This window comes from Rhinolophus hipposideros (assembly GCF_964194185.1).
Source record: "Rhinolophus hipposideros genome assembly, chromosome: 15".
Lineage (NCBI taxonomy): Eukaryota > Metazoa > Chordata > Mammalia > Chiroptera > Rhinolophidae > Rhinolophus > Rhinolophus hipposideros.
This window is the reverse complement of record NC_138061.1, coordinates 15,193,552-15,208,067: the sequence shown is the minus strand read 5'-3', so window position 1 is coordinate 15,208,067 and position 14,516 is coordinate 15,193,552. Positions and strand designations below refer to the sequence as shown.

At 39.9% G+C, this 14,516-nt stretch overlaps 1 protein-coding gene across 4 annotated transcripts in view; it reads left to right on the top strand.

Moving 5' to 3' along the window:
• The window catches only part of VTI1A (vesicle transport through interaction with t-SNAREs 1A), a 332,570-nt gene that overhangs the window by 5,946 nt on the left and 312,108 nt on the right, over positions 1-14,516 (top strand). For all 4 annotated transcript variants that reach the window (XM_081073987.1, XM_081073988.1, XM_081073986.1 and 1 more), the window contains 2 exons: positions 5,169-5,227; positions 9,851-9,961. In XM_081073987.1, coding sequence (XP_080930113.1) covers positions 5,169-5,227; positions 9,851-9,961 — 170 coding nt within the window. The remainder of the gene's footprint in view (positions 1-5,168; positions 5,228-9,850; positions 9,962-14,516) is intronic.

The window sequence follows — 14,516 nt, the reverse complement described above, 5'->3', positions numbered from 1 at the left end:
CTCTCAGCTGGCAGAGCCAGGAAATACCTGTGTGCATACTAACTCGTGTATGTATGCATATCGATAAACATCTGTGTATGTAACCATTTATATCTATAGTACACTAAACAGAAGTTCATACTGATATCTCCAATTCTAATCCATTATCCCATGGATCGTTCTAGAATGGCTTTGTTTTAACATTAACCATTCTACACCATGCCATACAATGTAGCATTAATAATATATTCATTTTTAAATTCTCTCACATAAAAAGTTTCTTTATTTGTGGTTTACTTTGTTTCCCAGTGCATCATTTCTGTGACTGGTTTTATTTTAAAATACCTACATCACACAAAGACAGGTACCAGTAACTGAACTGAAGTGAGCCCTGCCACTTTCACTGTACTTTATGGGGTGTGGGCAAGGCTAACCGAGCACTTCCGTTAATACTATTGAATAGGCAAGGAGATTATACTATGCAAAGACTTAGGTGTACATCAGCACTCATCAGACCTGTCTGTGGAGAAAAAAAGGGAGAAAGCTTATAGAGAGTGTATTTTATACAGTGAAGTGAAGAGCTCAGTTCTGGATGATAGGCCTAGTTGGAATTCTAACTCTGACACTTATTAGCTGTTGAACTTTGGAGAAATTATTTAATCACTGAGGCTACTTGCCTGCGAATGGAGTGATACTGGTCCCTCCAAGCGGTTGTTGTGAAGATTGAGTGTGATAATGTTCAGCACAGAGTCCCATGAAAACAATGATAGCTGTTAGTTATGAAGTTCTGATCCCTAGGAGCCTGCCATCGTACAGGGGATGCTGTTGGGGTGGCAGCATGAAGCTCTCTTGGGAATTACACATGACTCCTGCCAGAGGGTTACCAAAACTTAATGTGAGGAGATATTTTCAAAGTCCTCTAATTCCTTCCTTCTTTCCTTCTTTCTTTCGTTCCTTCCTTCTTTCCTTCCTTCCTTCCTTCTCATGTTTTCCTCCTAAATTGTCACCTCTTTAATGCTTCTTTTACAAATATGAGGAACATTGCAGAGGGCCAATCAAAGGTTGGCTCAGCTCCATAATTATTTCTGACGGTGCCATCATGGAATGAATTTTATGAAGAAATGATCTACTTGTATTACCCCTCCCAGCCCCCATCTCAATTTAATTATTTCTTTCATAAAGGGAAATTTACCATTCCAGGTGAGAAGATTTGCCCAAGTCCTCATTGATATACTTTTTTCCCCCTCAGTTTCTCTGTGACTAGCAAATGTATTGCTAAATGGAAGACTGATCCACTCATTCAGTAAGCATGTGGTGAGCACCGACCACATACAGCTCTCTGTGCTACATGCAGAGTTATGTCCAGAGCACAAAGATATGTCCAGAGCAGTCCCTGCCTTCAGGGCACTGGAAATGAGGCTGAAGAGAAAACTATAGAAACCAATTTCAAATGACCAGTGGTGCCACTAGTGCAGAGCACAGAGGTCTAAGAATCCCGGGGAGACAAGATTGTGTCCCAGGAGATCACCTGGAAGGATAGGTGGGATTTGACAGAGAAAACCCAGGAAAGAGGATGTTATAAGGCATTGCAGTAAGTGGGTGCAGTGGAAATCTGTTGTTTCAGATTGCCCAGAATCCTCCGTTGTATGTTTTGACAGCAGTACCTCAGTTTTCCATTGAGGAACTACTTAAACCTAGTCTTGGTGACAGTGACAGGCAGCCGTGCCCTATCTAAGTCAAGAGGTGAATGCATTACTGTAGGAAGGACATGTACAGAAGTTTGGCTGGGAATTTAAATTTTGAGCAGAGTGAGCCAAGAAGAGTCAACACTAACCTATGGTGTTGCTGCTCGAGATTCTCCTTTCACAGACTGTCAGTGACTTCCTGCTCCCTGGGGACCCTGAGCAACCCTGGGTTCTGGCCCCCTTGAGCTTGTGGGCTCATTTTTCTCTGTTGCCATGATCCACCCCCACATTATTCTAATATATCCCCTTTTGGGGATTACTTTAGCCAGAATCATCAGTTCTGTTATATTCAACCAAAGAACCCCAGATGGTAACTTGAACAAAGGCTTAGAGCAGAAATGAACAGTGATGTGTTTGGGCAGTAATGGATAGCCTGCCTGGTTAGCAGGCGCAGCACATACTGGAGAGTTGGTATTTGGAAATAGACTTGGAAAGGTTGCTTGGATCTGGAATGGGGAAGACCTTGACTGCTAGGCTCGAGTGATCCAATCAAAGCCCCATTTTAGGAAGTTTAAATGGGGGGGGGGGCCTGTGTAGAGACGCGAAAAGCAGGGTGGTTGGAATTGCAGCTTCTTCTGCAAATGCACTGGCCTACATTGTTTGTTCGATTTAACATCGTTTTTTTGAGAACTGATTATGCCAGGCTCAGTGTTAGATTATAGGACTATAAAGATGATTAAGCCACAGTTCTTGTCTTCCCAGAGCTTCCAAGCTAGCAGGTAAATCAGACCAGCAAATGTGAGGTAAATTATTAGGATTAGGTAAAAGTTATAGGTGTTTTATGTAAGTGAAAGTGGTTAACATTTTGTTGGATTGGGAAAGGCTTCACCGAGGTAGTGATTTCTGAAGAGATTTCTGAATGGCAGTTTGCCAGGTGGTCACAGTGGAGGTAGCATTGGGAGTAAAGTTGTAGAGTCCTGGAAACATGCCAGGATTAGAGAGAGATAAAGACTTAGGATCGTAAATGGATAATATGGCAGGAAAAAAATGGGAGCGGGTGAACATGTCCAGGGGCCTAGATGGTAGTCATGAGAGAAAAAGCAGGGACTGGACTCTGAAGAACAGCAACAGTTAAAGGATGGGCTGAAAAAGAGGCTGGCTAGCAGACGACCCTGAGACAGAAATGAGTGCGTAGGAGACTCACTGAGTCAGGATGTCGTGGAAGCCAGGACAGGAGTAAGTGACAGGATGGGAGGAGCAGAGTGTCACATGCCACAAGATTAAATAAAAACAGCACCAAAGAATGTCCATTAGTTTGGGCAGAGGAAAGGTCAGTGTTAGTGAGAGTCCGTGGGATGGTGCGGTGGGGGCGAGGTGACAGGGAGGAACGGGCCCATGAGGAAGGGAGGTGTGACTGGATGGAAGGGGAACCCAGGTCAAGGGAGGCTGCGTTCTGTGTTGTGCTTTGTTAATGAGAAAAATTGGTGTCTACTGGGCCTGGACGGCCATGACGTGGCCTTTGCTAATAGCTGAGTACCTTAAAGAAAACAAGATGTTCCTTCTGATATGTGAATACGTAATCTCACTCCTTGCCCAAGATGGGTTCGTCCTATTTTATATTCTGCTCTATCACAAAAATATAGTGCAGTTTGACTATAACTTGTGCAGACGTTAGGTGGGCTGACGTGCCAGAATCACAGAAATTTGGGATCGTCATATACTAAAATTTTAATTTGGCCGTATGTAGGTTTGACTTTTTCAAAGAGGGAAAATAAAGTTGAGTTTTAATTCCAAATGTGCATTTTCTTAAGGAGAAATATTTAGAGGACACACAAAACATCTCATATGACAGCTTAACCCCCAAAGGGAGGAGGTTAGGGTTTGCAGAACCTAATTGTGATTTTTGTAAAATAATAATGCCTACTAAAGATTTCCCACTTAGTGTTGACTCCTAAGGGGCTAGTTAGCTAGTAGGTGTTGTACCCATTTCATTTCTTAGTCTGTTGTATTAGTCAGTCAGTAATCATTAGGTTTCAAATCATAGAAACCCAATTTTAGAGAAAGAAAGATAAATTTGTTGGTTCAAGAAACCTAACCACGATAAAGTCAAGCAAAACCTGTCTCAGAGTTATCTAGAACCAGAAACTAATTTACTAAATTTATCTAATCTGTTTCATCCATCCATCCATCCATCCATCCATCCATCCATCCATCCATCCATCCATTCATCCATCCATCCAGTGCATCCATCCATTTTTTTATATCTACTTCTCAGCTGTTTGTTTCTAAATGTAGGCTTCATTCTCAAACACTGCAAACTGGCTTTCTCTTTGTTACTAGGATGGTGTGTGCCCACAGCTTCTAATCTTGTGTTCTCATAACTCTACCAAGAGAGAGGAAAAGACTTTCCTGTTGGTTGGCTTGGGTCGTATGCCCACCCCACCCCAACCCTCAGACCAATGTGGTCAGAGGGACCCAGCTACTAGAATTGGTCCAGCTAGGATGAGAAGCCCATCCTTTGCTGAATCACTGTGACTGGAGAGACAGGTTCATAGAAGGAGATAACATCTCCCATTGACCAGTTCGTTGAAGGAGAGCCTCAAAAGAGCTGGTGTGATTGCCTGAGAAAAAAAGGTGCTAGGCAGGCAAAACTATAAATGTTCAATAAATTTGGTTAGCACAAAACTTAGTGCAGTCTCAAAACAAATGGGCTGATTGATTTGCAATGGGAGTAGCGGAAAGTTTTCCGACAATATCTGCCAGGACATCTTTCCCAGCAAAGGGAATTACAATTGGGTTATAACTAGATTTTGGTAAAGTTAGAATGAACCACATATAGAGACATAGCACTACACATTTTTAAAGTAATTTCATTTGTATCAGCTTATTTGAGCTAAAAATAAACCAGTGGGTATTTTTAATCTTTGTTTTTTGAGAGGACAGACAGTCTCAGAAAAAACTATTTCTTACCCAGGATTCCATAATCAGTGAGTATAGGTAGTGACTTTGGGTTTGGAATCATAGTCCAACCATTTCTTCCATTACACCCGATTCTTAACGTTAATGAATGCACAATTTTTACTAAAGGATTGTATGCTCTTGTCCACTTTTAGGAATTATTTTTGTGACTTTTAAATTACGTTTGTAAATCAGTCATACCCAATTTATTAAAGTTAAGACTGCAGATTCCTCAAGTCACCATGAAATATGTGGTTATTGACACAGTCTCTTCTAAAGGACAAAATAATTTTTGATTTCTCTTTAAAATACTATGGCATCTCTTAATCACTAGGTATTCCATGGGATTATATGTTTCCAGCTAGCCTAGAATCAGTGGCTTGAAGTTGTTTCTAACCCACCAAAGAATGATATGGTCATTTGTCTGATATGGTAATTCTCTAATCTAATTGACCAGAAAGGAAAAAGGTGTACAAAAATAGAAGTTTTTAAATATTAAATTTATTTGTATCCTTAACAATTCTTTGATATTATTGTTTGTTTCAGATGAGAAGAAACAGATGGTTGCAAATGTGGAGAAACAGCTTGAAGAAGCAAAAGAACTGGTATGTAGAGACTTGGTAATATATTTTAACACACAACCAGAGTCATTTAAGCCGATGCCTTCCTCCTAGCACTGTAGAAATGTGAAATATGACTGATTAGCATTTTATAATTTAAAGTGTATCCATTTTTAAATTGAAGAGAATTTAATAGTTTCTTAGAATTTTATTCTCAATAAAGGTGATTCATTACATGTCCACCTCTAATTTTTCTTCCTTAATTGTCATAATAGCTATAAATAACTAATGCTTGTTAAAGGCATACTGGGTACCAGACACTGGGATAAACATATTACTTTATAATATTAATTTTCCCCAAAATCCTATGAGACAAGTACTATTTATCAAAACCTGTTAAGGATCTGAGATGTTCCCCTACGTGTTCACTAACAAGTGAGCTTGTCACAATTTCATGGATGCTGATAAAAGATATGAGATTTCTAGGTCAGAGATAAAAGAGTTTCATTACTCACAGCAAAGCAACTACCAGAATTTCAGCAAGCTGGTATCAGTTCCCTGAGCCCCAATTCCCTCAAGACTGATGCAGGTGGCCCTAGATGTATGCCTGCACGTACAGTGGAACATCTTACAGGAGAGGAATGCGGGACCTGGGAAATGTATTGCTTTACAGCAGCCTGTAAACAAGCCGACTCTGACTCTTCGTCCGAGACAGATACATTATTTCCTCCCCCAAGGCTGCTCCCTGCAAATACCCTGAGAAATGTCCAGGGAAAAGAGCAGTTAAAGCCTTGCATTCTTGGTAGGACTCTTAGGAGTCTGATAAAACCATGGAGGAGTGATTTTTTTCAACACTGTTATTAACACACACACACACACACACACACACACACACACACACACACAAAACACACACACACACACACCCTTTTTGTGGATGGGGAAACTGAGGTTTTGGAAGATTAAGTTATTTGTCTGTCTCCTCATACCCAATAAATGGTGGAGTAAGGATTTGTATTTAGATATGCTAATCCCAGAGCTCTAGCTCATTCACTACTTTTTTGATATAAATACATTCACAAATCAGGGAGTAAAAAGTATTGTGTCCCAATTTCTGGTTTTAAAAGCTGACTATTGCAGGTATGATTCAACTTGCCACTGCATTGTGGTCCTAAATCAGTGTGTTGCTTTTCTAAGTATTAAAAGGGTCTGCGTGGTGTGCCTTCAGTATAACTGACTCATATACTTAGGACGTTTCCCTAAGTGTGTTTCTATTAGCTGGTGTTACTATTCAAAGCAGTTTGTAGCTTAAACAGAGTTGGAGTGAGGCCTTAGTTGTTGTTTTTCTACAGAACCCTCTTGAACCCTTAAGTAGGCTAAGTGGTATTAAGAATCTCTAAGAAGGAATTACAGGGGGCAGCTAGAGTATGGAACATTTCCCAGGTTTATTTGGCTGAGTAACCTTTATGAACAGTGGAGGAGGGGGTAGGGTAGCTGTTTTGGGGGTGTGAAGGAGTAAGTGGCTGGTGCTCCCCAGGGCACAGTCGACATTTCCTCTCTGTCCTCGCGTGCTAAGACATTGAGTGGCAGAGCTGCTTGCCCTGTCTTCTCCGTAGCTGGTTCCTTTCTAGCCGTCGGAACGTCTGATGCACTCCGTTCCCTGGAAGGTCTTCTGCTCTCTGCTGACTTGTTGGCTCCGTCTCTGCAGTGGCAGCTTCACTTCTAATCGCCACAGCTTCTTAAGTTTGCCTGTCTTTTGAAAGTTTCCTCCTCCCCCCCCTTTTTTATTTCAAGTGCTTTTCCCCTTTTCTTTTCTCCTATTCCAGTTGAATAACTGCTTCTCTCATGCCTCCTGGCCTTCATGACTTTTTACAAACCACAGCTGCCAGTCAGGACACTTCTTCTTTCTGGTCGGTAGGCCCAGTATAAATAAATTGGTCAATTTTTGCATCTTCGTTGACTTCATAGTGTTGTTGGGTTCTCAATAGCAGTTTTTTTGCCATCAAAATTTGTGTTTTGGTGTATTTGGAGTCATCACTTACTGGATAATGTTGGAAAGCTGGTTTCCTAATAACCAAGGTTTTACTGTACCAAGAAATATAAAACATAGTTGTTTCCTTATGGAACTTATAGTCATCTTTAGTTGCTACTAACATAAAGAGTGTTGTCTAAGATACACATTTCTATTTGTTTAAAGTGATCAGAAAGCTGATTTCCTTAATTTTGATGACATTCATATTAAGAATACTGTTCATTATATTACACACTATACTTTCGATGAGAAAAGCTTGCTTTTGATTTGACTTAACTAGGGTCAGTTGTGTTTCTGCTGAATAATTAGTTTGTATTCATCTCTTGGACATTGCATGTCTTTTAATTATTATGTCTTCCATTTGGCCTTGTCCCTGTGAATATTGTGACAACACAAAACAGATACATATTAATTAGCCTTATTCCCGGTTTCATTTTAGGTGCTCGTTGTGTGTTTCCTTTTTTCTTTCTTAACTACTTGTAGTTAAGTGTTAAATGTCCTTGTAAAATGCTTTAAACAAAAATGTACTTAACTCTTGGATTTTCACTTACATGTACTTTTGCGATGATTTGTCTGGATGATCCTATTCACCTTGTTAGAAATAAGTACTTAAGGACGATTTCAGAGAAGTGCTTTAAATAGTTGCCTTATTAAGTTATTATTTAATTTGTTGGTACTTACGTTTATGTTAAGACGTGTTAATAATTTAAGCGGTCACTGCTTAGTCAAGACTAATTAAAATTACTTTTTTTTCTTTATTAAAATTGAGGCTTGTTAATTAAAACATGGTTTTCTGACTTAATCTGTGTTCTAGTTATTTAATCTCTAACACTGGATAAGAGTTTTATTAGTGATAAGCTTACAGTGTTCATGGAAATACTTGTTAGAGGGCTTTATAAGGAAAAAATATATGGCAACATATTTGGATGTGATTTTATCAGACATGGCTTGAACCAATTTGTTGTTTTTATTTTTCAATACCAAGTATAAATAAGTTACCTCTGATACCTTGTCCCAAGCTGGCTGTATTTTTTCTCCATCGTCAGTAATCGTCACTAGATTAATATTAATCTAGTGATTACCAAGTAGGAGACACTGTTCCAAGCACATATTAGGAATTGCCCCATTTAATCTCCACCCTACAAAAGACATATGATTTTTAGAAATGAGAAAAGTAAGGCCCAGAGAGGTTAAGAAACCTGTCCAAGTTTGCATGAGTAGTAAGTAGTGGAGCGTACAATGTGAATGCAGGCATCTGACATAACAGCCTGTGTTCTAATCATCATAATATGTCTGTATTGCCTCCCATTAAATGCTCATATGTTGTCTTCAAAGTTATATGTAATGACAGGTTGTTAAAAACTGCTCTGCTGTGATTTCAGTGAGCTTTGTATATTACTGTAGCATATTACTGTACCCATTTAATTTCCTATCAACATGGTTATAAAGTATAAGGAGTTAGGCTGGAGATCGAGATCACATATTGGTCAGTGTGTGATCTTCCTAATCAGACAAGACTTTCCAGAAGAATTTTCACCTAATAACTAAGATTGGGCAGACGTTTTATGGATTGATAATAGAAGTAATGGTTTGGTTTATCTTCCCATAGTTCTGGTATTTTAAGGCCAGAAGACCAAATCATGGAGGGGGTTGGGGATGGGGGGAAGGGTGAAAGGATTGGGGGGCGGCTGGTGACCACAGGATGGCCTCAGGGTTTTTTGAGAATTACTTTGGGGAATTTATTCAATAGTGTTTGGGGATTTTGTTGGGTGTCCGATGGACATGTGTCCTGTTTGGGAGACCACCTCAGGGATACTGTGGATGCCTGGTCAGGGCATTGTACACCAGAGGCTGGACATTAATGAATGCCAACTATAATTTTATGTGTATAATGTGATGGCTCAGTGTGAGGTCGGGGTGGTGGTGGATGGGGGGAGGGGGGTTCACTGTGTGAGGGATGTAAAAATAAAATAAAATAAAATAAAACTATTATAAAAAAATGTATACACATTTTAAGAAAGGAAAAACTGTATTAAAATTGTAATACAATGAAAAAAAAAAAAAAAAGAGGACCAAATCAGCTTGGACTGAATGATAGAATATGCCAAGGATATTAAAATCATTATTATTGATGTTTGGATTAATGCGTATGTTTTAATGTAAATTCTTATTAAAGTAAGCGCTTTGTGTCACTCTGTATGTCACTTGATAAGTGCTCAATAGCTGTTTGACCTAAACAAAAATTAAGTACAAAAGTAGTCCCAATGTGATTTGATTACAGGCACTTTGCTCCCTGGTTTCTCAACTGTAAAACGAGGAATTGGAATTAAATCTTTTCAGCTCTAACATTCTGGTCAAGTAATAATAAGCATAAAGGGGTGGCTGGTTAACCCAGTTGGTTAGAGCACGGTGCTGGTAGTACCAACGTTGCCTGTTCGATCCCCACATGGGCCACTGTGAGCTGCGCCCTCCTTAATAGATAGAGAGATAGATAGATAGATAGATAGATAGATAGATAGATAGATAGATAGATAGATAGACAGACAGTTAGTCAGACAGACAGATAGATAGATACTATTCTTAAAAAAAAAGAATAAGCATATGGTTTAAATCATGTTTTTCTCTCACCCATCCAGCTTGAACAGATGGATTTGGAAGTTCGAGAGATTCCACTCCAAAGTCGAGGAATGTACAGCAATAGAATGAGAAGCTACAAGCAAGAAATGGGAAAACTTGAAACAGATTTTGTGAGTCAAATTCCATTTTTTGTCATATTTACCAATCTTTAAACTGAATTTTCACTTTTTTTTTTTTCATATTTCCTCCACACACTTCAATCAGCATTGTGTGTTGTCTTCAGGAGTTGTGCAAAACACAAACAACACCTTTCATTGTTGGTGACTTGGGATCTAAAAATGCTTACAGAGCTAGCTAATGATGGAATTTCAGGGATATTGGATTCATGACTCACAAATACAGCCAAATCATATGGTTCTTTGAGTTTGGATAGTACTTATTAGCATTTAGCATTTATTAGAATTTTGAAACCCAATCTCAGGCCTTTCAAAGTTTATAGCCTTTAAGATGCAGTGTTTACGGATGGGCTTCAGAGGCTCATGAATATCCTGAAATCATACAGCCATGCACCACATAATAACGTTTTGGTCAATAACGGACCATGTATACAATGGTGGTCCCATCAGATGGTTAACGGAGCTGAAAACTTTCGGTTGCCTAATGATGTTGCAGCAATCATAATATCATAGCTCAGTGCATTGCTCATGTGTTTGTGGTGATGTTAGTGTAAATCTCCTGTGCTGTCAGTCATATAAAAGTAAATCACGTACAATTTGCAGTGTGTAATACTTGATAATGATATAATAATAAATGGCTATGTTACTGGTTTGTGTATTTACTGTAGTCTACTTTTTCTTGTCATTTTCGAGTGTACTCTTTGTACTTATATGAAAAAATGTTTAAATCAGCTTGCCATACTACGCTGGCAGCAGCCTCCTACTTCTCATGATGACCCCACCTTTTTATTGCATCATTTTCTCCTGTGCTTGATTTAATCTCATGTTGTTTCATTCATCATGGCCCCTAAGTGTACAAACTCCACTGCTAATGTTGCCAGTAAGGGGCCACATTGACTGATTGACCTGTAATCAAAATTAAAAGTGATTAAGGACGATGAAGGTAGAAAATCAGTGGTGGTTATTGCTCGCCAGTCAGGCGTGTCCCATTCCACCGTAGCTATTCTCTTAAAGAACAAGAGCAAAGTGATGGAAGCTGTAAAAGGATCTGCTTTATTGAAGGCAGTGAAACTTAACAAAAATTAGAGAAGAGCCTCTATCAAATATGGAGAAACTTCTAATGACCTGGATTAAAGGCCAGACACAGAAGTGTATCCCTTTCAGCACCATGACCGTCATGGCCAAAGCAAAAAGTTTATTATGTTGAAAGCTAGGGCTGGACCTGACTATGATGTTGAATTCACTGCTAGCTCTGGGTGGTTTAAACAACTCAAGAATTGTTATTCGTTACAAAATGTGAAAGTGAGTGGTGAGTCTGTGGGTGCTGACGTGAAGGCAGCTGAAGAATTTTTGGAAACTCTAAATGTGCTGATTGTGGATGAAAATTATTTGTCAGAGCAAATATTCAGTATTGATGAAAGCTCCCTATTCTGGAAATGGATGCCTGAAATGACTTTCATCTGTAAGGAGGCCAAGTCACTGCCAAGTTTCAAGGCTTTTAAGGACGTGATAACAGTCTTTCTTGGGGGCCGTGTTGCAGACTACAAATGGGAACCCTTTGTGATCTGGCACAGTGAGAACCCAGGGCCTTCAAGCTTATCAGTCAGCACACACTGCCTGGGTACTATGCAAGCAATAAGAAGTCCTGGGTAACCCAGCTCTTCTTCCAACATGCCCTTCTGAATTGCTGTGCCAGCGAAATGGGGAAGTACTGTTTGGAGAATAACATACCTTTCAAGATTTTGCTTATTATTGATAATTCCCCCAGACATCCTCCTTTTGTTGGTCATCTTCATCTCAATATCAAAGTAGTGTTTCTTCCTCCAAACACCACCTCTTTGATCCAACCAATGGATCATGGAGTTATAGATGCTTTTCAGGCCTCCTACTTGAGGAGGACCTTTGCCGAGGCTGTAGCTGCAACTGAGGAAGACAGTGATGCAATTCTGGAAGGATTACAATGTCTACGATGGCATCAAGAACCTTGCTTGGACTTGGGGTGATGTCACCAAGGAGTGTGTGAATGGCATTTGAAAGAAGAGCTGAAGAGGTTCGTCCATGACTTCAAAGGATTTGCCAAGGATGAGGAGGTTGCACAAATCCACACGGCTGTGGCTGAGACGGCAAACACTTGAACCTGTGTGTGGATGAGGTTGACATGGAAGAGTTCCCAGGGATGGTTCCCGAGGAACTGACTGACTAGGAGGTGTTGGAATTGGAACAGGAATGCATAGCTGAAGGAGAGGCAAGAGAAAAGGAAGCTACAGGAAAAGAAAAAGAAGAACCCCCATGAAAATTCACAGTGAAAAATTTAGCAGAAGCTTTTGCAGACCTCAACAAGCTCTTTAAAAAGTCTGAAAACATGGAGCCCAACACCGAAAGGTTTTCATTAACAGAGAGGAGTATTCCTGGCGCTCCAAGATGCATCAACAGCTCGTGTTTATGTGTGTACCTGCTACCACAGCTTTCTCGGCAGTGTCAGGGAACATCCTTCACTAGTGCCACCACCTTCTGTTGTACAGTGACTTACAGTTTATAAAGCGCTTTCACATATGTGATTTCACGTCATTGTGTGAAGAGTAGACAGAGCAGGTGTGGAGTACTATCTCCATTTCACACACGATCGAACCAAGAAGCTCAGATTGATTTCATTCAGCAAGTCTTTCCTGAGCCCTGTGGTTTATCAGGCACTGTCCAACATGCTGGGAAAAGCCTTTAAGATAAAGTCCTTGCTCTCATGGAATTAGTGGGGAAGACAAGAAACAAATACATGTATGTCATAATTTCAGGTAGTTACAAATGCTGTAAGTAAAAATAAAGTGAGTAAATGAATAGAGAGTGATTAGCAGGGTGGTTGAGGCTACTTTTTGCTAAGGGTGTTCTCTGGCTGGAGAGAGAAGAGAGAGGTGTGTGTGGCAATGGAAGGAGGCAGAAGAAAGATCTGTAAGGGCTCTGGAGCCGTGGTAAAGACCATGGCTTTTCCTCTCGGTTGATAAGAAACCATTGGAGGGGTTGAGAACTGAGTGGGTCCTTGACTCCTGTTTTACTGCTGTCTCCACATTACCAAACCATATCACGTGCTGTACAAGTATTTGAATATACTGCAGGAATTATTTACGTAACTCTCCTTTATTCCTGTTATCTTTCTATATTTAAGTCTCTTATTTTGTAAAGGAATGGAGAATATCTTCTTAAAGGTATTATTGACTTTCTTATGGTGATATACCATACCTGCAAATATTGAATCCCAAGAAAAGATACCAGGGATGGTCCTTCATCTCTCATTTGCAATGCTTCTTGCAAAGGAAGCAGCTCTCCTATTCTTGTACTATCAAAACTTTGCGGGAACATTTGTACCAATGGGGAATGGCAGGGGACAACTCAATGCTTTTTTCTTAGACTCCATTGTCCACTTTCTTTTCTTGGCCCCTCTCCTCCTCTGAAGATTCTGGATTCTTCAGGCTGTTTGTCCACTTACTCCACTGTCTTACTCTGTGTGTTGTCAGCCATTGTTGTGGCTTCAGTGACCACCTCTATGCTAACCTGCATTTCTAACCCAGACCTCTCTATAGCTCCAGATTCATATTTCTTACTACTTACTGGACACTTCTGTCCCAGAGTCCCTAAAACACAAACACTTGCATTTGACAAGTATAATACTAGTCACTTCTTTAATTTAATTTTTCCCTCTCCATCACCTTGCACAAACAACTGGGCACTGACAGTTAACAATCTTACCACTTAAATATCTCCTGCTTTCACCTCCACTGCTGGAAGCCTTCGTGTTTCTCAGTCTGGATGTCTATAGTAACCTTTCCTCCTCTACTCTAAACCACCCTCTGCACCAATTCAGAATTATCTTTCTAATACTGGATCTGAATGTGTTACACTCGCCACAAAATCCTACAGAGTCCTCATTGCCTGCTGAATAAAATCCAGGTCAACCCTACACTTTCCCTTCTGTTCCATTGTTTCTTCACATGTCTGGTAATTTTATTATTGTATGCTTGATATTGTGGATCATGCATTGCTAAGAGCCTTTATTTTAGAGCAGTGCATCTCAATCTTTTTTTCATTATTACCCCTCTAAGGAATCTTTTTAGACAGTTTTTCCCTAATTGCCCCTCCTTCTTCTCTAATGAAATTTTAATACTACAAATAGTCTGTGTATCTGTACATCTGTTCATATTCTATGGCCCTGTGGAGGATAACACGTCTTTGTAATGCCTAAGATTCTCCATCCTCCCAAGAACCAATTTTTGCCTCCATAGGCATGTAGCACCTCTGTTGAATGCATGTTTTAGAGACTGTTGAGCTTTATTTGGGCAAGCAGATAATTTACTAATAGATCAGATTGCTCCTTCAAGGCTTATTGTTAAGCTTTGTTAGGACATTTCGAGAGCAGTGCTGCTTTTGAGGTATGGCCTTTCTTGGGTTCCATTTGAGTGACAGGAGAATTCAGTGAATGCTTTACCCTCTGTTTGGTCAGAATTCTGTGTTCCTGCTTTGGGTGACCTCTAGAATCTCCATTGTATCCATAACTCCCCAA